Genomic DNA, 27,413 nt, shown 5'->3' with positions numbered 1-27,413 from the left:
CTTCGGACGACGACGCCGGACGACGACGACGCCAATGTCATACCAATATACAACCACAAAATTTTTTTGCGGTCATATAAAAATATTGGGTGATCATCAATATATCTTATTTACACCTTCCACCATCCAAAAAATCAAACAATTTGAATGTAGCAGATTATTGTCTGTTATGGTGATGTTTTCAATAAATCTCATAATATTTGTGCTTCTTGAAGAAAGTGTAAGAATTCTTTCATACTGTAGAAGAAATTGTTATTTGATGACTATGAAATTTAGCCTATGTTGGTTTTCAAGGACAAACAATTTAATACTTCAACTAAACATATCAGGTAATAGACTGTTATGACTTATATCTTGTTAAAGGGTGTTTGAAGAGTTTTATACCATTTCTAGATATATCAAAACCTTCCATTTGTTACCTGCTTCATTCTTGTATCCAGTTCTGACATTGGCAGTACATCATATTTAATAGTAAGAAGTCCTAAAGCTTTAGCGATCTGAAAATGATGTAGAAGAAGATACAGTTAAACTAAAATAATAAATACTGAATCTCATGTTTAATTGTCAGCAGTTTTAGACTTCTGTAAATGATGTTGTGTAAAATGTAATAGGATGAAATATTCAAACTTAACAGGGTTCCAATGATGGTAAATTTTTTTTGCGATTGATGAAGAAAAACAAAAAACAAATGGCAAATAATAATTGATAAAAAATAAGAATAAGTCATATCTATTCTCTTGTTTTTCTTTTTTTTTATATATCACACAGTTTATAAGATAGCCAATAAAAAAAAGGTATGAAACTATTCATTTTGAGCTTATCTGGCTTAAAGACCTTCTCCTCTGAAATGACTTAACTTAAACTAATTTTAACCCAACTTTACATCATTGATCCTTTGGGCTTCTAGATTCAAGTATGTGAAATATTTTTTGTTCAATCATGAAACATGACCACAATGGCTAAAAATAAAACATAGGGATAGAATGCAAATAACTGTTTAAACCAAACAACATTCAGACAAAAGGCATGATGGAAGAAAACAACTTCAATTTCTTAGCTTTAATCTTCATATAAGGGGGCGTGAACATTTGCTAAGGAACTGCTGTTATTGGTTATCAAATACAAACCTCTATGCCAAGATGAGGAGGTACAGTTGCTAAGGAACTGTTGTCAGGTGAAGGTTCAAGGTCAATCTGTGTCCAAGTTATAAATCTCATTTCTGATCTGAAGGAATAATAGAGTAATCAAAATTTATTGTTTCGAGATTTTTTAAGTCCCCACTTTATATATCTATCTTATATGACAAATATTTATGAACTTAAGCAAAAAAAAAAACACAGATTTATCCAAGTTTTATGAAGTAAATTCTCCATTACTATTCTGTTAATACTTTCGAAAAAACTGTATTCTCCAACTTTAAATAAAATAAAAGCTGTACAAACCAATAGCTTCTTTTGTTATATGGAGGGAAAAACCAATGATATGGGTGATTACCATTTCTTTTCAAAGTTCAATACCAGAAAACTACAATTACAATATAAAACTTTTCCCCATGTTTAAATTTTTTATAATTGATAACAATGATTTTGACAGCGAATACCTACTCTGACAGGTAAGAAAGTTCTTCTACATGTTGATGGTCAGGTGATAAAATCTCAAACACACCTGTGTAACCAGTGGCAACCAGAAACTGCAAAAGACTATAGTTTGATCTCATTATGCATACAAATATTTAATTCGTGAGATCTAGGAAATAGCACACATTAACACAGCCAAATCAAAGAGCATGATTTCCCTGAGGGATAAGATCGCCATTGTTTCCATTGATATTAGTATTCTTTCTCAAAAAAAAGTTCAACTGCACATGTATTCCCAATTTGATTCATTCTGAATATAGTTTTTAACTTAAAAAAATATTCAATCTCTGATATAAGTGTATATTTATACATGAACAATGTATTGTGTTTTAATTTTTGCTCTACATTTGCTTCATTCTTGGAAATTCAAACCAACTCATTTTAAAAATATTCCTTCTGAATGTTATCAATCCCACATACTCAGTGTCTTTAAATATACATTTGTACAAGCATAAATAAAATGCTTCGCTGGGGCGCAGCTTGATACGACCGCAGAGGTCGAACCCTGAACAGTTGGGGAAAGTATGGACACAACATTCAAGCTTGATACAGCTCTGAATTTGGATTGTTATTAAATATTTGACACAGCATAGGTTTCTGACACAGAAAGAATGTGGTCTAAGAACTTGAATTTTTTTAATTTACCTATTATGGTCCAATGTCCAAAATCAAAATACATGGTTAGATTCAGCATATCAAAGAACCCCATATATTCAATTTTTGTTAAAATCAAACAAAGTTTAATTTTGGACCCCAACTTGGACAAACTTGAAAACTGGGCCCATAATCAAATATCTAAACAGATGTTTAGATTCAGCATATCAAAGAACCCCAAGAATTCAATTTTTGCTAAAATCAAAATAAGTTTAATTTTGGACCCTTTGGACCTTAATGTAGACCAATTTAAAAAAAGGGACTTAAAATTAGAAATCTAAATACACGGTTAGATTTGGAATATCAAAGAACCCCAATAATTCAATTTTTGATGAAATCAAACAAAGTTTAATTTTGGACCCTTTTGACTTCAATATGAACCAATTTGATAGTGGGGCCCACAAATAAAAAATCTAAATACATGGTTAGATTCAGCATATCAAAGAACCCCATATATTCAATTTTTGTTGAAATCAAACAAAGTTTAATTTTGGACCCCAATTTGGACCAACTTGGAAACTGGGCCAAAAATCAAAAATCTAAATACATGTTTTGATTCAGCATATCAAAGAACCTCATATATTCAATTTTTGCTAAAATCAAACTAAGTTTAATTTTGGACCCTTTGGACCTTAATGTAGACCAATTTAAAAAACGGGACTTAAGATTAAAAATCTAAATACACGGTTAGATTTGGCATATCAAAGAACCCCAATAATTCAATTTTTGATGAAATCAAACAAATTTTAATTTTGGACCCTTTTGACCTCAATATGAACCAATTTGATAGCGGGGCCCACAAATAATAAATCTAAATACATGTTTAGAATCAGCATATCAAAGAACCCCAAGAATTCAATTTTTGTTAAAATCAAACTAAGTTTAATTTTGGACCCTTTGGACCTTAATGTAGACCAATTTAAAAAACAGGACCCAAAATTAAAAATCTAAATACACGGTTAGATTTGGAATATCAAAGAACCCCAATAATTCAATTTTAGATGAAATCAAACAAAGTTTAATTTTGGACCCTTTTGACCTCAATATGAACCAATTTGATAGTGGGGTCCACAAATAAAAAATCTAAATACATGGTTAGATTCAGCATATCAAAGAACCCCATATATTCAATTTTTGTTGAAATCAAACAAAGTTTAATTTTGGACCCCAATTTGGACCAACTTGAAAACTGGGCCCATAATCAAAAATCTAAATACATGTTTAGATTCAGCATATCAAAGAACCCCATATATTCAATTTTTGTTGAAATCAAACAAAGTTTAAATACTGGACCCTATCTTGGACCAACTTGAAAACTGGGCCCATAATCAAAAATCTAAACACATGTTTAGAATCAGCATATCAAAGAACCCCAAGAATTCAATTTTTGTTAAAATCAAACTAAGTTTAATTTTGGACCCTTTGGACCTTAATGTAGACCAATTTAAAAAACAGGACCCAAAATTAAAAATCTAAATACACGGTTAGATTTGGAATATCAAAGAACCCCAATAATTCAATTTTAGATGAAATCAAACAAAGTTTAATTTTGGACCCTTTTGACCTCAATATGAACCAATTTGATAGTGGGGTCCACAAATAAAAAATCTAAATACATGGTTAGATTCAGCATATCAAAGAACCCCATATATTCGATTTTTGTTGAAATCAAACAAAGTTTAATTTTGGACCCCAATTTGGACCAACTTGAAAACTGGGCCAAAAATCAAAAATCTAAATACATGTTTAGATTCAGCATATCAAAGAACCTCATATATTCAATTTTTGCTAAAATCAAACAAAGTTTAATTTTGGACCCTTTGGACCTTAATGTAGACCAATTTGAAAACTGGACCCAAAATTAAAAATCTAAATACACTGTTAGATTCGGCATAACAAATAAATAAATGTGATCAAAGATTTTACAAATCTAATGACCCATACTGTGCAATTAAAGATTACTTCTTGAAATTTTTCAATATTTGAAATTTGAAAAAAAAATAATATTTGAAGAATAATTCTTTTTAATTGCTGAAATCTGAAATGAGAAAAAATTGACCCCCCACAATTTCTTTTTACCCCCCCCCCCCCCTCTTTTTTTCCCCAAAAAAATTCTTTCCCTCAAGATATGGTCATAATTTCAATTCAAATTTCCAATGGAGTTGGCAACCATAATTACCCATTTAAATTTACCATAGTGCTAACTTAATCTATTTTATAATAGAATTAAAAATATAGTGTCAAATCTTTCATATGGATTTTTTTGTAAAAAAAAAGATGCAACATTTGCAGATATTTTTACTGGTCTACCTTTATAAATATGCATTTCTTTAAACATAATTTAAAAGCAGTGTAAGGGAAGTAACCAAAACGTTGTATTTGGATTACCTCCCTTACACTGTTTTAAATTATCTTTATTTTTCATTAACCATTACTTTATACATAATTTAAAAGCAGTGTAAGGGAGATAATTTCAATGATGTATTTGATTTATCTCCCTTACACTGCTTTAAATTGTTTTGTACTAAAGTATTTGTCCATTAACCAGGACAACCTTGTTTTTCCCCCTTTTTTGCCCCTAATTCCTAAACGGTTTGAGCCATAACCCCCCAAAGCAAATCCTAACCATCCCTTTGTGGTATGGAAACTTGTAGTTTAATTTCAGAGAGATCCATACACCATTCCACAGTTATTGTCTGGAAACTAGAAAATGCTTATTTTTGGCCCCTTTCCGGCCCCTAATTCCTTAACTGTTGGTACCATAACCCCCAAAATCAATCCCAACCTTCCTTTTGTGGTATTTAACCTTATGGTCAAATTTCAAAAAGATCCATTCACTTAAACTAAAGTTAGAGTGCGAAAACCAATGTGTATTCGGACGACGACGACGACACCAACGTCATACCAATATACGACCACAAAATTTTTTTGCGGTCGTATAAAAAGGTCAATCTGTTCTTTCTTTGGCTTTATGGCCAAAAATGTTAAAGACCTAGACGTCTTCCAAAACTGCAGAAATTTAAATGACGTTTGTGGTCAAGATACCAAATTCTACCATGTATGAAAGCTTTACGGAAAATGGTATCTAGAGTTGCAATTTACTTGTTTGGGACAAAAAGACAGAGGTCTTAATAACTTTAATCTTAAGCTATCTAAATGTAAACTGCAAATAAACAACTGAGTAAATTTATATATTGATCTACTCAAATTTTTTAACAAAACAGGAATAAAAGCAAGTAAACACATCTGATGATTACTTACATATTAAAACATGTTAAATGAATTTGACTTTTTAAAAAACAGTGAGCAACAAGTGGCATGTAGTTTCTTTCTTGCGTTGATAATATGGAAGACTCCATTTGGTCTGAGGGGTGTTCTACTTCTACTACAATTACGCTGATTACTACATTTTTTGAGTTAAATGTTGGGCATGATTTAAAATAATGCAACAACAATAACCCTAATAGCAGATAGAAATACAGAATGGATCTCTTGAGTTACAAATCAATCAATGAAGTAGGGAATCCAGAGCAACCATTTAGTCTGATGCTCTCAAGGTCAAGAAAACTATGCATGCATTTAATTACATAAACAAACTATTAGAATTATGTTTTGATTGAGGACAACATGTCAATTGTGGTATCCATTTCTTTATGGAAGTTCAATATCAAAGTTTCATAAAGGTAACATAATAGGAACACCATTTCAGTACTTATCTGACGGAAATAGTTTTATTTCGGAACCACTCTCACATTTTAACAAAACTGAGTGATTATGACAGATATCTAATAGTCATGAGCAAAACGTCAGGTACCAGCAGTAGGAGAAACTGCATACCCTTCCAGTAACTTCCTGCCTACCACCTCAGTTCATCCACGGTTTTTGCATGGGTTTGTGTTGCTCAATCTTTAGATTTATACATTAGTATTTCATGAACTTTTTTCTTTAAAATTTGGTGTTCATTTTCATCTTAGTGAATTATGAATTTTAAAAAAAACCTTGGTATCTCCTTAAATACTTTTTCACAGATAACTGAAACGCTATAGAGATATACAAAACCAAAAACATTCTCCATCTAACAATAATTGTATTGTTTTCATAATTGAATGGATAACTAGTTTGAATACAATATGTTCATCAAGTCTCACCTTACTTAATTATGATTTTTGAAAACCCCTAGGTATCTTGATAAGGGACTTTCCGATTTGAATTTTCCTTGGAATTTCTGTATTTTTGTTATTTTACTTCTTGTATTGTATTTTCACAGATAATTAAAACTGTATAAAGATGAAACAGACAAAATCAAAATAGTCCACAATCTACTGATAAATGTATTTTTTTCATTATAAAGTAGTTTACTAGTAAATTTTAATACAATATGCTATTTACAGTTATTAACTCACCTGTTTCTGTCATTAGGTGACATTTTATCAAGTGAGTTCCAAACACTCAAACAGACCTCACTGGCAATTCTGAATCTAGGCTCTGTATACCTCAATATATCTTCTACAAATAATAAATAAAATCATCTTAATGTCAGTGCAAATGTAATAAGTGAAACTGCGAGCTACAGCTCACTGATGATACCCCCGCCCAAATACTTGATGGTAAACAGGAAGTTGTTGAGTGATGAATCTGAAAACGCATCACACGGTATAGCTGACTTATATAAACCCTGAAAACAAATTTCAGAAATCCTTATAATGTAGTTCCTGAGAAAAATGCGACGAAAAATATTCATGGGACGGACGGACGGACAGACAAAGGTAAAACAGTATACCCCCTTTTTTAAAGCGGGATATAATAAAACAGTATCCCCCCTTTATTAAAGTGGGAGTATAATAAAACAGTATCCCCCCTTTTTTAAAGTGGGAGTATAATAAAATATTGTTGCAGCTAAGATACTAGTGCACTAGTCACATGACTTTTCACATTGAACAGGACTGTAAGACTATTCTCCACATTATCAAAACTACTCAAAAATGTTTGCTACAACACCATTTATATATTTAAAAAGGACAAAATTTCATATCTAAAGAGATACTGTCCTATCTTAAGAGTAAAAAGCAGATATTAAAAACAATTTTGAGCCCTTCCTGAACTTCAAAACTTTTTCGGTTACTGTAAATTCAGAAATTATTGCGATGTTTTTATGAATGGGATAAATGCATCAGTATCAGGTTCATATTACAATGTAATAATAATAAAATGCTCCGCAGGGCGCAGCTTGATACGACCGCAGAGGTCGAACCCTGAACAGTTGGGGCAAGTATGGACACAACATTCAAGCTTGATACAGCTCTGAATATGGATTGTTATTAAATATTTGACACAGCATAGGATTCTGACACAGAAAGAATGTGGTCTAAGAACTTGAATTTTTTTTAATTTACCTATTATGGTCCAATGTCCAAAATCAAAATACATGGTTAGATTCAGCATATCAAAGAACCCCATATATTCAATTTTTGTTAAAATCAAACAAAATTTAATTTTGGACCCCAACTTCGACAAACTTGAAAACTGGGCCCATAATCAAAAATCTAAACACATGTTTAGATTCAGCATATCAAATAACCCCAAGAATTCAATTTTTGCTAAAATCAAACTTAGTTTAATTTTGGACCCTTTGGACCTTAATGTAGACCAATTTAAAAAACGGGACTTAAAATTAAAAATCTAAATACAGGGTTAGATTTGGAATATCAAAGAACCCCAATAATTCAATTTTTGATGAAATCAAACAAAGTTTAATTTTGGACCCTTTTGACCTCAATATGAACCAATTTGATAGCAGGGCCCACAAATAAAAAATCTAAATTCATGGTTAGATTCAGCATATCAAAGAACCCCATATATTCAATTTTTGTTGAAAACAAACAAAGTTTAATTTTGGACCCCAACTTGGACAAACTTAAAAACTGGGCCCATAATCAAAAATCTAAACACATGTTTAGATTCAGCATATCAAAGAACCCCAAGAATTCAATTTTTGTTAAAATCAAACTAAGTTTAATTTTGGACCCTTTGGACCTCAATGTGGACAAAGTTGATAACGGGGCCCAAAAATCAAAAATCTAAATACATGGTTAGATTCAGCATATCAAAGAACCCCATATATTCAATTTTTGTTGAAATCAAACAAAGTTTAATTTTGGACCCCGATTTGGACCAACTTGAAAACTGGGCCCATAATCAAAAATCTAAATACATGTTTAGATTCAGCATATCAAAGAACCCTAAAAATTCAATTTTTATTAAAATCAAACTAAGTTGAATTTTGGACCCTTTGGACCTTAATGTAGACCAATTTGAAAACGGAACCAAAAATTAAGAATCTAAATACACGGTTAGATTCGGCATATCAAAGAACCCCAATAATTCAATTTTTGATGAAATCAAACAAAGTTAAATTTTGGACCCTTTGGACCTCAATGTGGACCAATTTAAAAACGGGGCCCAAAATCAAAAAACTTAATACACGGTTAGATTCAGCATATTAAAGAACCCCAAGAATTCAAGAATAAAACCCCATTGAAATTGATCAAGAAATAAGCAATTTATACGAAGTATCTTCTTTTGCACAATACTGTGCAATTGAATATTTCTTGCTATTGCGCAATACTGTACAATTGACAATTTCTTGCTATTGCGCAATATTGTGCTATTGGATATTTCTTGCTATTGCGCAATACTGTGCAATTGAAGATTTCTTGCTATTGCGCAATACTGTGCAATTGAAGATTTCTTGCTATTGTGCAATACTGTGCAATTGAAAATTTCTTGCTATTGCACAATACTTATTATATAATAATTTACACATCCTGTTTGGTGTGTATCTCCTACCATATCATTATTATTTGCTTTTAAATATAAATCAGAAATAACCACCTTAAAATGGAAAATTTTAAAAGAAAAAAAAAAGGAAAAAAAGAAAAAAAAAAAAAAAAAAAAAATCCCCCCCCCCCAAATTTTTTGAACCCCTTATGATTCATCACCCCCAAACTCAATCCCAGCCTTCCCTTTGTGGTATGGTACCTTGCAGTACAATTTCAGAGAGATCCATACACTTGAACACAAGTTATTGTCTGGAAACTAGAAAAAATGCTTATTTTTGGCCCCTTTTTGGCCCCCCAATTCCTAAACGTTTCAGGCAATTACCCCCAAACTCAATTCCAGCTTTCCCTTTGTGATATGGAACCTTGTAGTACAATTTCAGAAATATCCAAACACTTACACACAAGTTATTGTCATGAAACTAGAAAAATGCTTGTTTTTTGCCCCTTTTTTGGCCCCTAATTCCTTAAATTTTGAGGCAATTACCCCCAAAATCAATTACAGCCTTCCCTTTGTGATATGGAACCTTGTGGTACAATGTCAGAGAGATCCATACACTTACACACAAGTTATTGTCTGGAAGTTACAAAAATGCTTATTTTTGGCCCCTTTTTGGCCCCTAATTCCTTAACTGTTGGTACCATAACCCCCAAAATCAATCCCAACCTTCCTTTTGTGGTATTGAACCTTATGGTAAAATTTCATAGAAATCCATTCACTTAAACTAAAGTTAGAGTGCGAAAACCAGTGTGTCTTCGGACGACGCCAGACGACGCCGGACGACGACGACGACGACGCCGGACGACGACGACGACAACGTCATACCAATATACGACCAAAAAATTTTTAATGTTTGCGGTCGTATAAAAACTTGCCTTCGTTATTTCAGTAGTAATTTTTCTTCATAAAATTTTTGCAATCACATTAATTAGACTGCTCATTTTTGACAGTGGTCAAGGATTCGCATTAATAAATGCAGGCAATAATTTCTGAATTTACAGTACATCATTTGTGACAAAATGAATGGATGTCACAACACAAACAGGCAGTCTTTATTCACTGAAGTGTGCCACAAATGTTTTGTAATGTATATTTACAAAAAAATGTACCATTATTTTATTGCTTTCTTTTTACAGCAATAAATAATCATCAAAGTTTGATCAAATTCAAAACAACTATGATATTACATCAAAATATATTAAAATGCTTTCCCAAGAGCACTTACTTTGAAATGAAAGTTAGCACAAAAATTAACATTAGAAACTGACGGAGATAGTTTTAATATCAAAATGGTAAGAGCTATCTACTTCTGGTGTCAAAATATCTTCATTTTAAAATATGTCCTGTCAAAATCTTAATTTGCAACTCAAAAGCTTTCTTGACAAGGATAATTAATACAGTTTTTAACTTTATGGATGATGTCACCTTTATGATGAAATACTTTCTTACCCTTTTTTCTGAAGACCATATGAACATTCTTTGATCCTCCACACAAAACATATTCTCCATCCACCATGAAACAGCTCAGATGTGCTGCCTCTCCATTGGCCTTTCTTGTTGCTATGACACTTTCAGTTTCCTCTAATGGCTAATGTAAATGAAAAAATATAGGTTTATAAGAGACATCTTCCCCATGCATAAGCTATTTTTTTTAAGAAGGGTTAGGCACTTGACTTTTGTTTTAGATTTAAAAATGCCTGAATACCAATTTTTCTTCTTCAAGGTCTGATAAAATTTAAGAAACCTATTTCTATGAGTTTAATACATTGTTTGTGTTTGAAAATTTATAAAATTAGATATAAACAAAACTCAAAAATTTTTACTTTTTTCCTCGTCACATTTAATGACCAGGAACTTAAATTCTATAAAATTTTCTAAACAGTGTGTCCTCTAACTCCTCTTTCTACAGTACTGTTTTGTCTTTTTCTTATTAAGTGATTTTATATATCCTAATAATCCATATATTTTGTTTTTATCTCGACCTCAAACAATGACTTTTAAAAAAACAATTAAATTTGAAGAACAGGGGCGTGTTTTTTTTTGTACCTCAGTAGTGAGCCAGAAGAGATCAATTTTTGTTTTTTTGTTTTTTTTGTTCCTCGGTAGTGAGCCAGAAGAAATCCATTTCTGATTTTTTGTACCTCGGTAGTGAGCCAGAAGAGATGCATTTTTTTTTTGTTCCTCGGTAGTGAGCCAGAAGAGATCCATTTCTGATTTTTTGTACTTTGGTTGTGAGCCAGAAGAGATCCATTTCTGTTTTTTTTTTTTTGCATTGGGAAGATCTTCCAGCTCTGTTCCACCTCTTCCTTTTAAATAGGTAGTTTAGACGGCAGAGGCACATAACATTTCTGTTTTTTTGTACCTCAGTAGTGAGCCAGAGGAGAGCCATTTCTGTTTTTTGTACCTCGGTAGTGAGCCAGAGGAGATCCATTTCTGTTTTTTGTTCCTCGGTAGTGAGCCAGAGGAGATCCATTTCTGTTTTTTTGTACCTCAGTAGTGAGCCAGAAGAGATTCATTTCGGTTTTTTTGTACCTCAGTAGTGAGCAAGAGGAGATCCATTTGTTTTTTTGTTCTTCGGTAGTGAGCCAGAAGAGATCCATTTCTGTTTTTTTGTACCTCGGTAGTGAGCCAGAGGAGATCCATTTCTGTTTTTTTGTACCTCGGTAGTGAGCCAGAAGAGATCCATTTCTGATTTTTTGTACCTCGGTAGTGAGCCAGAACAGATCCATTTCTGTTTTTTTGTACCTCAGTAGTGAGCCAGAAGATTCATTTCTGTTTTTTTGTACCTCGGTAGTGAGCCAGAGGAGATCCATTTCTGTTTTTTTGTACCTCGGTCGTGAGCCAGAAGAGATTCATTTCTGTTTTTTTGTACCTCGGTAGTGAGCAAGAAGAGATCCATTTCTGTTTTTTTGTACCTCGGTAGTGAGCCAGAGGAGATCCATTTCTGTTTTTTTGTACCTGGGTAGTGAGCCAGAAGAGATCCATTTCTGTTTTTTTGTACCTCGGTAGTGAGCCAGAAGAGATCCATTTCTGTTTTTTTGTACCTCAGTAGTGAGCCAGAAGAGATCCATTTCTGGTTTTTTGTACTTTGGTTGTGAGCCAGAAGAGATCCATTTCTGTTTTTTTGTACCTCAGTAGTGAGCCAGAAGAGATCCATTTCTGGTTTTTTGTACTTTGGTTGTGAGCCAGAAGAGATCCATTTCTGTTTTTTTTTTTTTGCATTGGGAAGATCTTCCAGCTCTGTTCCACCTCTTCCTTTTAAATAGGTAGTTTAGACGGCAGAGGCACATAACAAACAATGCGTCATTTAGTCTTAATGACATTGATAAATATATGAATGCAGATATAATAGAATCTGAGCTGAGTGATAAAAGTTTTTATGGTATTGCAGCCTTAGAGGACATCCCTGTAGAGACGATAAGCTGTATAAATATAAGAACCACACGCACAATAACAGTAAGGGGATAACTATTTGATATTCTTGAGTGGGGAGGGGGGCAGGAGGATTTTTTGCAGATTTATTATTTATCTTAACCTGTCGATAATAATGCATATTTTTTCAGCTCTTACCAGGCCACCATTTAATATTCATATTCAAAATCCTCAGGTCCCCCACCCAACCCCAAAACAATAAATATCAAATGGTTTTCCCCTTATTTAACACAAACAGGTTTAAATTGATTGATTGTTGGTTGCTTATTTTTAACGTCCAGTGACAAACATTTCATGCATGTTCAGGAAAACACAAGTTTAAAAGTCAGGTATATAATATAAAAATAAGGAGATGTGGTATGATTGCCAATGAGGCAACTATCCACCGGAGTTCAAATGAAGTGGATGAAAGCAATTATAGGCAACCGTATGACCTTCAACAATGAGAAAAACCCAAAGTGTATTGTCGGCTATAAAAGGCCCCGATATCAAAAATGTGAAACAATTCAAACGAAAAAACTAACAGCCTAATTATATATAACAAAACAATTTACAAATAAACTGCTTCGCCGAGCGCAGCTGGATACGACTGCAGAGGTCCAACCCTGAACAGTTGGGGCAAAAATGGACACAATATTCAAGCTTGATACAGGTCTGAATTTGGATTGTAATTAAATATTTGACACATTATAGGTTTCTGACACAGAATAAATGTAGTCAAAGAACTTGAAATTTGTTATATGATTTGAATTTATATTCATTTGAAGATTTCTTGCTGTTGTGCAATACACTGTGCTGTCGGCAGTACTTAGTAAATCTGTTTTCAGACTATACACAAAGAATTTTCAAAATAAATTGTGACCCCCAATTTTTCTTTGGAAAATTGACAATTTCTTAAATCTTGAGAAAAAAAAATTGACACCCCCCAAAAAAATAAATCTTTTTTACCCCCCCTTTTTCCAAAAAAAATGAAAAATTGAAGAACTTTTCTTTTTAATTTTAAATCTTGAGGAAAAAAATTGCCCCCCCCTGCCAAATTTTTTTTTTACACCCCCCCCCCCTTTTTTCCAAAAAAATAACAGTTGAAAAAATTTTCTTTTTGTAAAATGTGGTACAATTCAAGAGACATCCATAGTTATTGTCTGAAAACTAGAAAAATGCTTGTTTTAGCCCCTTTTTGGCCCCTAATTCCTGAATGGTTTAGGCAATCACCCCCAAAATGAATCCAAACCTTCTACTTGTGGTATTGAACCTTGTGGTATAATTTCAGAGCAATCAAAATACTTTTACACAAGTTATTGTCCTGAAACTAGAAAAATGCTTGTTTTGGGCCCCTTTTTGGCCATTGATTCCTAAACGGTTGGGACCATCACCCCCAAAAACATTCCAAACCTTCCTTTTGTGGTATTGAACCTTTTGGTTAAATTTCATAGAGATCCATACACTTAAACTAAAGTTATTGTCCGGAAATCAAATGTCTTTTGACGACATCGACGATGACGACGCCAAGACAACGTGATAGCAATATACAACCCCAAATTTTTTTTGCAGCCGTATAAAAATCAAATATGAGCTGACACACATGAACCAACAACAATCACTGAACTACAGGCTCCTGACTTGGGACAGGCACATAAAGAATATGACAGGGTTAAACATGTTTGTGAGCGGTCAACCCTCCCCTAAACTGGGACAGTAGTGTAACAGTACAATATAAGAACAAACTGTAATAAAATGCTCCGCAGGGCGCAGCTTGATACGACCACAGAGGTCGAACCCTGAACAGTTGGGGCAAGTATGGACACAACATTCAAGCTTGATACAGCTCTGAATTTGGATTGTGATTAAATATTTGACACAGCATAGGTTTCTGACACAGAATTAATGTGGTCTAAGAACTTAAAAATTTTAAATTGGACATTCACCTATTATGGTCCAATATCCAAAATCTAAATACATGGTTAGATTCAGCATATCAAAGAACCCCAAGAATTCAATTTTTGATGAAATCAAACAAAGTTTAATTTTGGACCCTTTTGACCTCAATGTGGACAAAGTTGATAATGGGGCCCAAAAATCAAAAATCTAAATACATGGTTAGATTCAGCATATCAAAGAACCCCATATATTCAATTTTTGTTGAAATCAAACAAAGTTTAATTTTGGACCCTGATTTGGACCAACTTGAAAACTGGGCCCATAATCAAAAATCTAAATACATGTTTAGATTCAGCATATCAAAGAACCCTAAGAATTCAATTTTTGTTAAAATCAAACTAAGTTTAATTTTGGACCCTTGGACCTTAATGTAGACCAATTTGAAAACGGAACCAAAAATTAAGAATCTAAATACACGGTTAGATTCGGCACATCAAAGAACCCCAATAATTCAATTTTTGATGAAATCAAACAAAGTTTAATTTTGGACCCTTGGGACCGCAATGTGGACCAATTTAAAAATTGGGTCCAAAATCCAAAAACTTAATACACGGTTAGAATCAGCATATTAAAGAACCCCAAGAATTCAAGAATAAAACCCCATTGAAATTGATCAAGAAATAAGCAATTTATACGAAGTATCTTCTTTTGCACAATACTGTGCAATTGAATATTTCTTGCTATTGCGCAATACTGTACAATTGACAATTTCTTGCTATTGCGCAATATTGTGCTATTGGATATTTCTTGCGATTGCACAATACTGTGCAATTGAAGATTTCTTGCTATTGCGCAATACTGTGCAATTGAAGATTTCTTGCTATTGTGCAATACTGTGCAATTGAAAATTTCTTGCTATTGCACAATACTTATTATATAATAATTTACACATCCTGTTTGGTGTGTATCTCCTACCATATCATTATTATTTGCTTTTAAATATAAAACAGAAATAACCAACTTAAAATGGAAAATTTTAAAAGAAAAAAAAAAAGGAAAAAAAGAACCCCCCCCCCAAATTTTTTAAACCCCCTTATGATTCATCACCCCCAAACTCAATCCCAGCCTTCCCTTTGTGGTATGGTACCTTGCAGTACAATTTCAGAGAGATCCATACACTTGAACACAAGTTATTGTCTGGAAACTAGATAAATGCTTATTTTTGGCCCATTTTTGGCCCCTTTTTGGCCCCTTATTCCTAAACGTTTTGGGCAATTACCCCCAAACTCAATTCCAGCTTTCCTTTTGTGATATGGAACCTTGTAGTACAATTTCAGAAAGATCCATACACTTACACACAAGTTATTATCATGAAACTAGAAAAATGCTTGTTTTTTGCCCCTTTTTTGGCCCCTAATTCCTAATATTTTGAGGCAATTACCCCCAAAATCAATCCCAGCATTCCCTGTGTGAAATGGAACCTTGTGGTACAATTTCAGAGAGATCCATACACTTGAACACAAGTTATTGTCTGGAAACTAGAAAAATGCTTATTTTTGGCCCCTTTTTGGCCCCTTATTCCTAAACGTTTTGGGCAATTACCCCCAAACTCAATTCCAGCTTTCCCTTTGTGATATGGAACCTTGTAGTACAATTTCAGAAAGATCCATACACTTACACACAAGTTATTGTCATGAAACTAGAAAAATGCTTGTTTTTTTGCCCCTTTTTTGGCCCCTAATTCCTAATACTTTGAGGCAATTACCCCCAAAATCAATCCCAGCATTCCCTGTGTGAAATGGAACCTTGTGGTACAATTTCAGAGAGATCCATACACTTGAACACAAGTTATTGTCTGGAAACTAGAAAAATGCTTATTTTTGGCCCCTTTTTGGCCCCTTATTCCTAAACGTTTTGGGCAATTACCCCCAAACTCAATTCCAGCTTTCCCTTTGTGATATGGAACCTTGTAGTACAATTTCAGAAAGATCCATACACTTACACACAAGTTATTGTCATGAAACTAGAAAAATGCTTGTTTTTTTGCCCCTTTTTTGGCCCCTAATTCCTAATACTTTGAGGCAATTACCCCCAAAATCAATCCCAGCATTCCCTGTGTGATATGGAACCTTGTGGTACAATGTCAGAGAGATCCATACACTAACACACAAGTTATGTCTGGAAGTTACAAAAATGCTTATTTTTGGCCCCTTTTTGGCCCCTAATTCCTTAACTGTTGGTACCATAACCCCCAAAATCAATCCCAACCTTCCTTTTGTGGTATTGAACCTTATGGTAAAATTTCATAGAGATCCATTCACTTAAACTAAAGTTAGAGTGCGAAAACCAATGTGTCTTCGGACGACGCCGGACGACGCCAGACGACGACGACGCCAACGTCATACCAATATACGACCGCAAAAATTTTTTGCGGTCGTATAAAAATCAGTTGCAATTAGATTAACTCAAAAGATCAGTACGAGACACACGAAAACAACTAACATTAAGACAATAGACACATTTGCAGTTACTGGAAGTTTGTTCAAAGCCAATTACAACTAGTACTGAAATAAATCTTGATCTCCCAGACTAAAGTATCAATCAGTACACAACCAACGTTTTCAGTCATAAACAGTGTGAGAAACGCCATGACTTTGTATACCTTGTATATGCATATACAATTAAAGTTTTCGACAAGTGGTGGTCAGAAGGTTTTTACCATGGAAATTTTACAATAGAAATAATAGTTAGGTCCAGCAGATTTTCCTCAAGGACCAACAGGGAAAAAAAGATTTTGAGAACTCTGCAATATCTTTGCTTTATACAAAAATAATTCAGTATGGTTACTTTAAAAAAGTTTGACAGACAAGATGTTCTTTCGATCATATACCAGACAAACATTGACAAATTCTTGTCCAGTTTAAGATTATTCCTGAAAATCAAATGGTCTGATAAGCCAGATTTGTTTAGCAAAATTGGGTTAGGAAAGCATAAAAAAAAATGTCACAAACACAGAAATTTCTTCCAACCAATTTTCTTTGTTTTAACATTTATTATTTAATTAACATAATGCCATAACAGAGCACACTATTACAGTCATGTCTACCTAATCGGAACTGATGTATTTTAATTTTTCGAATAAATCATCGTAAACTTCATTAATGTCATCCAACAAATAATAAACTGTTATCACAGAGATATGTCTCGCCTTTTTGTAATTTTGATAATGCAAATATGGAAATTAAAATAGCAATACTTTAACATGTAAGTTATGCAAATATTCAAAGTCGATGAACCATGACTGAAGGTACATGGCTAAACAATCTCCATGGAATGAGATGTGCCAATGCTAATACAACTGCATACCAAATACCATTGACTTATCATAGGTCATTCCCTTTAAACAAACCTAAACACAAACATTAACTTGTAAACTATGTAAAAGTTTCAAAGTCAATGAACCATGATCAGGGGTGGGGCTATATAATCTCCATGGAAACGATACTTGCAAATGCCAATACATTTGCATACCAAATATCATTGACTTAACATTAGCAGTTCATCTTAAACTGATCTAATCACAAACTAATACATGTAAACTAAGCAAAAGTTTCAAAGTCAATAGACCATGACTGAGGGGGCAGGGCCAAATATTCTCCATGGAAATGAGATGTGGTAATGCTTATACAACTGAACACCAATTAACATTGGCCTACCACTAATGGTTCCCCTTGAACTGACCTAATCACAAACTAATACATGTTAACTTAGCAAAATTTTCAAAGTCTATAGACCATTACTAAGGGGGCGGAGCCAAATAATCTCCATGGAAATGAGATATGCCAATGCTTATACAATTGCATACCAAATATCATTGACCTACCATTAGTGGTTCCCCATAAATTGACTTAATCACAAACTAATACATGTAAACTATGAAAAGTTTCAAAGTCAATAGACCTTGACTGAGGGGGCAGGGCCAAATAATATCCATGGTAATGAGATGTGCCAATGCTAATACAACTGCATACCAAATATCATTGACCTACCACTAGTGGTTCACCATGACTTAGACCTTATCACAAACTAATACATTGTTGACGACGATGCTGCCGTCGCCAACGCCGCCGACGCCGGAAACAGCATACCTATGTCTCGCTTTTTGACTCCGTCAAGGCGCGACAAAAATAATTCTTCAATATTCAACAGCAAATTGAATTTTTGTTTTATTGCTTCTTCTACAGAATATCTCCAGAAGAAGTCCAGATTCATCTTGTTGGACTCTTCACCAGAAGACATTCTGGAGATGTACAGAAGAGACCAATAAAACACATCCCAGTGGTGGATAAAGAGTGTAGGGCTGAATGATTTTTGTTTCTGCAGATTAAGTACTTTGAGCTTGAATTCAGTTACTGTTATATTTTTCATATCTGATTTTACTGTAATTGTGGAGTTTCTTTTGTTATTCCAATGATCAAAACTAAACAGATCACTCAACACCAAGGATCCAGAAATTTTTTTCACACAATTTCGGTCATTTAGAGATGACTTAAAAGTCAGGGAACTTTTTTCAAACTGTCGAAATTATTCACACTAGATGCATAGCGTCAACGAACTTTTATTGACTGTTTCTTCGCATTTACTTCATAAATTTTCTTACCGTTTTTCTAAAAACATTCAAGAACAGTTTATGGAATGCAACAGTTCAAATTGAAATGATTTTAATGACTCAAATGGTAAATTTTCTTAGACATCGCTAATGTTTCTTTCGATTTTGAAGATGAAATTAAAACCAGATGTTTCACAACAATACTAAAGTACAAGTAATTCCAGATTCATATCCAGGATTCGTTCTGTTTATCAATGGCAGGAATTCACCGGATTTTTTATTTTATTACCTTCATAAGTGTTTGAATATAACAAATAATAGTTGCACTCTTTTAATTTAGCATGAAATCATTTTGCATTTTACAATTAAGCGTATTACATAGTAAATTAAGCACACGTTTGTGTTGTGAAAAATTACTTTTTTCTACGTAAATTAAATCGATGTTTTAATTTTTAAATCAGAATTGACAATTTTCTTTGTTGAAAAGTAATTAAATAATGAAGAAAGTTGTCAAGGAATTTGAATTTCTTTATATAATATCAGTTCTGAGCTTGTGATCACTGTCAGATGTGAATTAAAAACACAGGTAATAAAATGCTCCGCAGGGCGCAGCTTGATACAACCGCAGAGGTCGAACCCTGAACAGTTGGGGGAAGTATGGACACAACATTCAAGCTTGATACAGCTTTGGATTTGGATTGTGATTAAATATTTGACACAGCATAGGTTTCTAACACAGATTGAATGTGGTCTAAGAACTTAAAAATTTTAAATTGGACATTCACCTATTATGGTCCAATATCCAAAATCTAAATACATGGTTAGATTCAGCATATCAAAGAACCCCAAGAATTCAATTTTTGATGAAATCAAACAAAGTTTAATTTCGGACCCTTTTGACCTCAATGTGGACAAAGTTGATAACGGGGCCCAAAAATCAAAAATTTAAATACATGGTTAGATTCAGCATATCAAAGAACCCCATATATTCAATTTTTGTTGAAATCAAACAAAGTTTAATTTTGGACCCCGATTTGGACCAACTTGAAAACTGGGCCCATAATCAAAAATCTAAATACATGTTTAGATTCAGCATATCAAAGAACCCTAAGAATTCAATTTTTGTTAAAATCAAACTAAGTTTAATTTTGGACCCTTTGGACCTTAATGTAGACCAATTTGAAAACGGAACCAAAAATTAAGAATCTAAATACACGGTTAGATTCGGCATATCAAAGAACCCCAAGAATTCAATTTTTGATGAAATCAAACAAAGTTTAATTTCGGACCCTTTTGACCTCAATGTGGACAAAGTTGATAACGGGGCCCAAAAATCAAAAATCTAAATACATGGTTAGATTCAGCATATCAAAGAACCCCATATATTCAATTTTTGTTGAAATCAAACAAAGTTTAATTTTGGACCCCGATTTGGACCAACTTGAAAACTGGGCCCATAATCAAAAATCTAAATACATGTTTAGATTCAGCATATCAAAGACCCCTAAGAATTCAATTTTTGTTAAAATCAAACTAAGTTTAATTTTGGACCCTTTGGACCTTAATGTAGACCAATTTGAAAACGGAACCAAAATTTAAGAATCTAAATACACAGTTAGATTCGGCATATCAAAGAACCCCAATAATTCAATTTTTGATGAAATCAAACAAAGTTTAATTTTGGACCCTTTGGACCTCAATTGGACCAATTTAAAAACGGGGCCCAAAATCCAAAAACTAAATACACGGTTATATTCAGCATATTAAAGAACCCCATGAAATCAAGAATAAAACCCCATTGAAATTGGTCAAGAAATAAGCAATTTATAGGAAGTATCTTCTTTTGCACAATCCTGTGCTATTAAATATTTCTTGCTATTGCGCAATACTGTACAATTGACAATTTCTTGCTATTGCGCAATATTGTGCTATTGGATATTTCTTGCTATTGCGCAATACAGTGCAATTGAAGATTTCTTGCTATTGCGCAATACTGTGCAATTGAAGATTTCTTGCTATTGTGCAATACTGTGCAATTGAAAATTTCTTGCTATTGCACAATACTTATTATATAATAATTTACACATCCTGTTTGGTGTGTATCTCCTACCATATCATTATTATTTGATTTTAAATATAAATCAGAAATAACCAACTTAAAATGGAAAATTTTAAAAGAAAAAAAAAAGGAAAAAAAGAAAAAAAAGGAAAAAAAAATAAATCCCCCCCCAAAATTTTTTGAACCCCCATTATGATTCATCACCCCCAAACTCAATCCCAGCCTTCCCTTTGTGGTATGGTACCTTGCAGTACAATTTCAGAGAGATCCATACACTTGAACACAAGTTATTGTCTGGAAACTAGAAAAAAATGTGTTTTTTGGCCCCTTTTTGGCCCCAAATTCCTAAACGTTTTGGGCAATTACCCCCAAACTCAAACCCAGCTTTCCCTTTGTGATATGGAACCTTGTAGTACAATTTCAGAAAGATCCATACACTTACACACAAGTTATTGTCATGAAACTAGAAAAATGCTTGTTTTTTGCCCCTTTTTTGGCCCCTAATTCCTAAAATTTGGAGGCAATTACCCCCAAAATCAATCCCAGCATTCCTTTAGTGATATGGAACCTTGTGGTACAATATCAGAGAGATCCATACACTAACACACAAGTTATGTCTGGAAGTTACAAAAATGCTTATTTTTGGCCCCTTTTTGGCCCCTAATTCCTTTACTGTTATTACCATAACCCCCAAAATCAATCCCAACCTTCCTTTTGTGGTATTGAACCTTGTAGTAAAATTTCATAAAGATCCATTCACTTAAACTAAAGTTAGAGTGCGAAAACCAATGTGTCTTCGGACGACGCCGGACGACGCCGACGACGACGACGACGGACGACGACGACGCCAACGTCATACCAATATACGACCACAAAAATTTTTTTGCGGTCGTATAAAAAGTGATTAGCAATCATTACCCCATATTTCCCAGAGCATTAATATGGTTATTAGGAGGGCTCTCAGGATTATCACACTATACTGGAGTGGCAGTTTTATTACAGGAAAGGGATTAAAAACAAAAGATATAAGATATAAGAGCAAAATGGTGATTAAGAAACCCAATCTCAATGAAATGACCGAAATTATTTCTGTAAAAAAATAAATGAGGAACGTGTCCATGGGACACAGATGATGCCCCTGCTTGCATATCATATAAAGTTATAAAATGACAGAACTGAAGAACGGTAAATGTGACGCTACCCAAATTTGTACTTGATCTTAGTTTTGTGGAAATAAGTAGTGTGTATAAGTTTCATAACATTGGTTGAGGCAAACTTAAGTTAGAGAACGGAAACGAAAAATTCAGCAATTTGTCCATTTGTAATGGGGCATAACTCTAGAACAGTAAAAGTGACACCACCAAAATTCAAACTTGATCTGTATTTTGTGGTATTAGCATTGTGTATAAGTTTCATAACATTTGGTTGAGGCTAACTTAAGTTAGAGAACGGCAACGAAAAATTCAGCGATTTTTCCATTTGTAAACGGGCATAACTCTAGAACAGTTTAAGTGACACCACCAAAATTCAACCTTGATCTGTATTTTGTGGTAGTAAGCAATGTGTATAAGTTTCAAAACAATTGGTTAAGGCAAACTAAAGTTAGAGAACGGAAACGAAAAAATTAAGCAATTTTTCCATTTGTAAAGGGGCATAACTCTATGTTTAAGTCAGGCACCTCATCAGACATTGCCTTAAGTTTAACCTTAATGGTGTTTCCTAAGGGAAATTAGAATTAATAGCAGATCTTTTTGAATCTTTGTTAAATTTGTTCATAAATTTTCTAGAGTTTGGACCATTAAAGCTGGAAATATGGTATAAGTTTACAGTGACTTATAGGGGTCTCTCGTTTTTTTCTGTGTGTTGTTGGATTGCTAACTCTTGAACACTTGTACATTTTTGTACCTTAATAAAATATTTTTTCCATGTAGAGTTATCTCCCTGTTCTCGATCATCATCATCTCCAAGTCCTCCAGTAAACTTTTTCATAGCTTGTAAAACACACCTGACATCATTTCCTTCTTTGATTGAAATAAAACAGTTTCCTCTTGCCACCTGGAAAAATATAACTTGTGTGTAACACAGAGACCAAGTACTATAAAGGAATTAGAAAACAAACAAAGCTCTTAATACATGAATAAATTTTGGGGATTTTACAATAATTGAAAACAAAACTCAATGTTTATAAAAAATAGTAAAGAGACAATGTAAACAAAAGTGTACACGTGAAATGTCTCGCCTGTTTTACTTATCATTGAAATTATGTTAAAAGCCTGTAACATGAAGGTTTTACTACAAGTATCACATAAACTTAACATACTCAATGTTCTATGATAATGAGCTCATGGTCAGATGAACCAGTCCAGACAGACATGTACACCTAACAATCATTCCTTACACCAAATATAGTTGACCTGTTGCTTATAGTATCTGATAAACTGACAAAATTACAATAAAATGCTCCGCTGGGCGCAGCTTGGTATGACCGCAGAGGTCGAACCCTGAACAGTTGGGGCAAGTATGGACACAACATTCAAGCTTGATACAGCACTGAATTTGGATTGTGATTAAATATTTGACACAGCATAGGTTTCTGACAAAGAATGAATGTGGTCTAAGAACTTAAAATTTTTTAATTTACCTATTCAAACCGTATTATTATTATTTGCTTTTATATATAAATCAGAAATAACCAATTTAAAATGGAAAATTTTAAAGAAAAAAAAAGGAAAAAAAAAATCCCCCCCCAATTTTTTGAACCCCCTTATGATTCATCACCCCCAAACTCAATCCCAGCCTTCCCTTTGTGGTATGGTACCTTGCAGTACAATTTCAGAGAGATCCATACACTTGAACACAAGTTATTGTCTGGAAACTAGAAAAAGGCTTATTTTTGGCCCCTATTTGGCCCCTTATTCCTAAACATTTTGGGCAATTACCCCCAAACTCAATTCCAGCTTTTCCTTTGTGATATGGAACCTTGTAGTACAATTTCATAAAGATCCATACACTTACACACAAGTTATTGTCCTGAAACTAGAAAAATGCTTGTTTTTTCCCCCTTTTTGGCCCCTTATTCCTAAAATTTTGAGGCAATTACCCCCAAAATCAATCCCAGCCTTCCCTTTGTGGTATGGTACCTTGCAATACAATTTCAGAGAGATCCATTCACTTGAACACAAGTAATTGTCTGGAAACTAGAAAAATGCTTATTTTTGGCCCCTTTTTGGCCCCTTATTCCTAAACATTTTGGGCAATTACCCCCAAACTCAATTCCAGCTTTTCCTTTGTGATATGGAACTTTGTAGTACAATTTCAGAAAGATCCATACACTTACACACAAGTTATTGTCATGAAACTAGAAAAATGCTTGTTTTTTGCCCCTTTTTTGGCCCCTAATTCCTAAAATTTTGGAGGCAATTACCCCCAAAATCAAACCCAGCCTTCCCTTTGTGATATGGAACCTTGTGGTACAATGTCAGAGAGATCCATACACTAACACACAAGTTATGTCTGGAAGTTACAAAAATGCTTATTTTTGGCCCATTTTTGACCCCTAATTCCTTAACTGTTGGTACCATAACCCCCAAAATCAATCCCAACCTTATAAAAACTTATCATTGACCAATGAATCATGAAAATGAGGTTAAGGTCAGATAATACCTGCCAGACAGACATGTACACCTTACAATTGTTCCATACATCAAACATAGCTGACATATTGCTATTAGTATTTGAAAAACTGACCAAAACACAAAACCTACCATTGAGCAATGAACCATGAAAATCAGGTCAAGGTCAGATGATAACGGCTTGACAGACATGTACACCTTACATTCATTCCAAACACCTAATATAAATGACCTATTTATTGCTTATAGTCCTTGAAAACAGACAAAAACTTAACATTGACCAATTAACCATGAAAATGAGGTTGATGTCAAGGTCAGATGAAACCTGCCAGACTGACATGTACTCCTTACAATCATTCCATACACCATACATTGTAGTTGACTAAATGCAAGGGTTGGTAAAATGATCAGACACAAAAGATTAAAATAAAACTGAAACCTTTTTTCTCAGCTCTTCATTGTTGTCATACAGTTCATCATCTGGTTTCCTTCCAGCAAAGACTTTGATATCTATTATCTCCCCCTCCTTTCCATTTGGCAATACACCTATTGGAATGTCTGCATTTATCACTTTCAGATACTTCTGCTGCCTAGCCCATTTGAGCCACCTGAAATAAACATAGAGTATCCATCTCAAAATTGTTTTTCTTTTTCACTATCTAGTCTTCAATACAAAAAGAAACTTGTCATCAAAGCTTTTGCCATAAGAGTTAAAACTTAAAAGACTAATACATGTAGTACCAGTAAGATTGAAGTACAAAGTCAAGTTACTAGTATACTAGTTACTATAGGGGATCTGCTGAATCCTGTTTTTACCTGCTGTTGTGAGTGTAAAAGTGTTGAATGCCAAGAAAATCTATGCACATTTATCAGTAAAATACAGAAACTCTTAACTATGAAGAAGCACCTGACCTAGATTTTCATATTTTCATGTTATCAAGTTCGACAGTGTAATAAAAGTTTTAAAATCTTTTACCACAGACTTTATATTTATCTTTTTAATACTGGTTAATGAAATCATAATACAGTGTCTTTTGGCTGGTCATTATCGTGTGAATAGAAAATAAGATCAGAAATATAGTTATTAATTATTATAAAGCCAAGCGAGTAAAGTAAAAACACTGATCTATCATTTACCTAAATGTTGACTGCAAAAAAACACCTGAAGAATATTTATTAATGAACATTTAAACTGGGAAAATTCTTGATTTTGAAGAAGCTTCTGTTAAAATTTCATAAATTTCACAAATGTTTGAAAAGGTTATGATGTTTTAAAAACTTTAAACCTAAATTGTATCTAAATGTTAACTGCCAAAAGTCCATTTATTAGCAAAATATGGAAAAATGAAAAAAAATATACTCTCAAATTTTGCTCAAAATGCTGTTTCTTAAATCATGAAAAATGTCAGAAGTTTCATAAAAATTCATGAAGGTTTGACAAAGTTATTATTGTCTTAAAAACTTTAACTGCAGACTGAATCTAAAGTCTGACTGACAACATGAAAACCCACTGAGGCTGACAAAGGAATCTAGGATGCTTATGTCTATCCTGCACAACTTTCGTAATTGGTGAAACAAAAATGATTAAATGTTTATCACAACTTTCGTCATTGGTGAAACAAAATTGATTAAATGTTTATCCCTGCCATATTTTTGTATGTGCCTATCCAAATCCTGAAGGGGATAAATCAGTTTTAGATTTTTAGTGAACATTACCCCTTTGGTGGACAAAATACAGATTACTGTGATTCTAAGCACAAGTTTGTTTTTCTCTATCGTTAACTTGTTTAAGCACTTGCGTTATGTTTTGCAGGTTTACTTAACATACTTTACTGAAAAGAGTATGTAATGTTTAAAGTCAATGATAAAGTATGAGTGTGTTTTACTGAGTTATAATGCTTTGCTTTGTACATTTGAATGCAATTGGCAAAGATATAAAAAAAAAATATTCAGGAAACAACACATGAATAATCAGTATTTTTTATGGAGATACAAAACTGTTTCCATCATTAATTCAACTGAAATTTAAAAAAAGTAGGTGATAACTAAGGCTACCTTTTGGACATGTTGGACCCAAATTACAACAGTACAGTACAATGATTACCTATTTGATGTTTCTTTGACGTCTGTTGTTTTTTTAATGTTCTGTAAAAGGTATATAATATCGTTTGCCAACTTATTCCCATCTAATTTCTTTGTTAAATCAATTATTGTATCGTGAATGAAATCAGAGTCTTGTTCAGCTGTCCCAGATGCCATATTAGCCTCTTTTAAGTTGTGGTGTCTGGTATCCGGTCGTTCCGTCCCCAAACCGATCCGGCCCCAAGTCGATCCGGCCCAAAGTCGATCCGTCCCAAGTCGATCCGGCCCACGTCGATCCGTCCCTACGTCGATCCGGCCCCATAATAAAATATGAATTATAAGCTATATTGACTTTGGAGGATTTTGTGACAAATTTTAACAGTATAAATGGATGTCGTCAGATGTATTATGTATTTGACATATCGTTCAAACTTTGTCGGTCTGCCTGACATGTTAAACTAAAAGTATTCGATTAGTCAAATGAGTCTCTAGTCTCAAAAACTTTTAACAATGGTTGGTCACATACCACACAAGGAAAAGCCATTGTGATATTAAAAGCAAACGCATTCTGTCTCCTCTTTTATAGAAAGGAT

At 33.5% G+C, this 27,413-nt stretch overlaps 1 protein-coding gene across 1 annotated transcript in view; it reads right to left on the bottom strand.

Annotated features, from left to right (window-relative positions):
* Positions 1-27,023, bottom strand: part of LOC127702525 (uncharacterized) — a 42,153-nt gene extending 15,130 nt beyond the window's left edge. Inside the window, exons 1-8 of the mRNA XM_052206764.1 lie at positions 26,843-27,023; positions 25,178-25,346; positions 23,012-23,161; positions 10,578-10,716; positions 6,695-6,797; positions 1,605-1,700; positions 1,128-1,224; positions 420-497 (exon numbers count right to left, since the gene is read on the bottom strand). Of these exons, the coding sequence (XP_052062724.1) occupies positions 420-497; positions 1,128-1,224; positions 1,605-1,700; positions 6,695-6,797; positions 10,578-10,716; positions 23,012-23,161; positions 25,178-25,346; positions 26,843-26,997 (987 nt within the window). The 5' untranslated portion in view covers positions 26,998-27,023. The remainder of the gene's footprint in view (positions 1-419; positions 498-1,127; positions 1,225-1,604; positions 1,701-6,694; positions 6,798-10,577; positions 10,717-23,011; positions 23,162-25,177; positions 25,347-26,842) is intronic.
* Positions 27,024-27,413: the final 390 nt, after the last annotated feature.

The sequence above is a fragment of the Mytilus californianus genome, unplaced genomic scaffold, assembly GCF_021869535.1.
Source record: "Mytilus californianus isolate M0D057914Y unplaced genomic scaffold, xbMytCali1.0.p SCAF_5, whole genome shotgun sequence".
NCBI lineage: Eukaryota > Metazoa > Mollusca > Bivalvia > Mytilida > Mytilidae > Mytilus > Mytilus californianus.
This window is presented reverse-complemented; position numbering and strand designations above follow the sequence as displayed.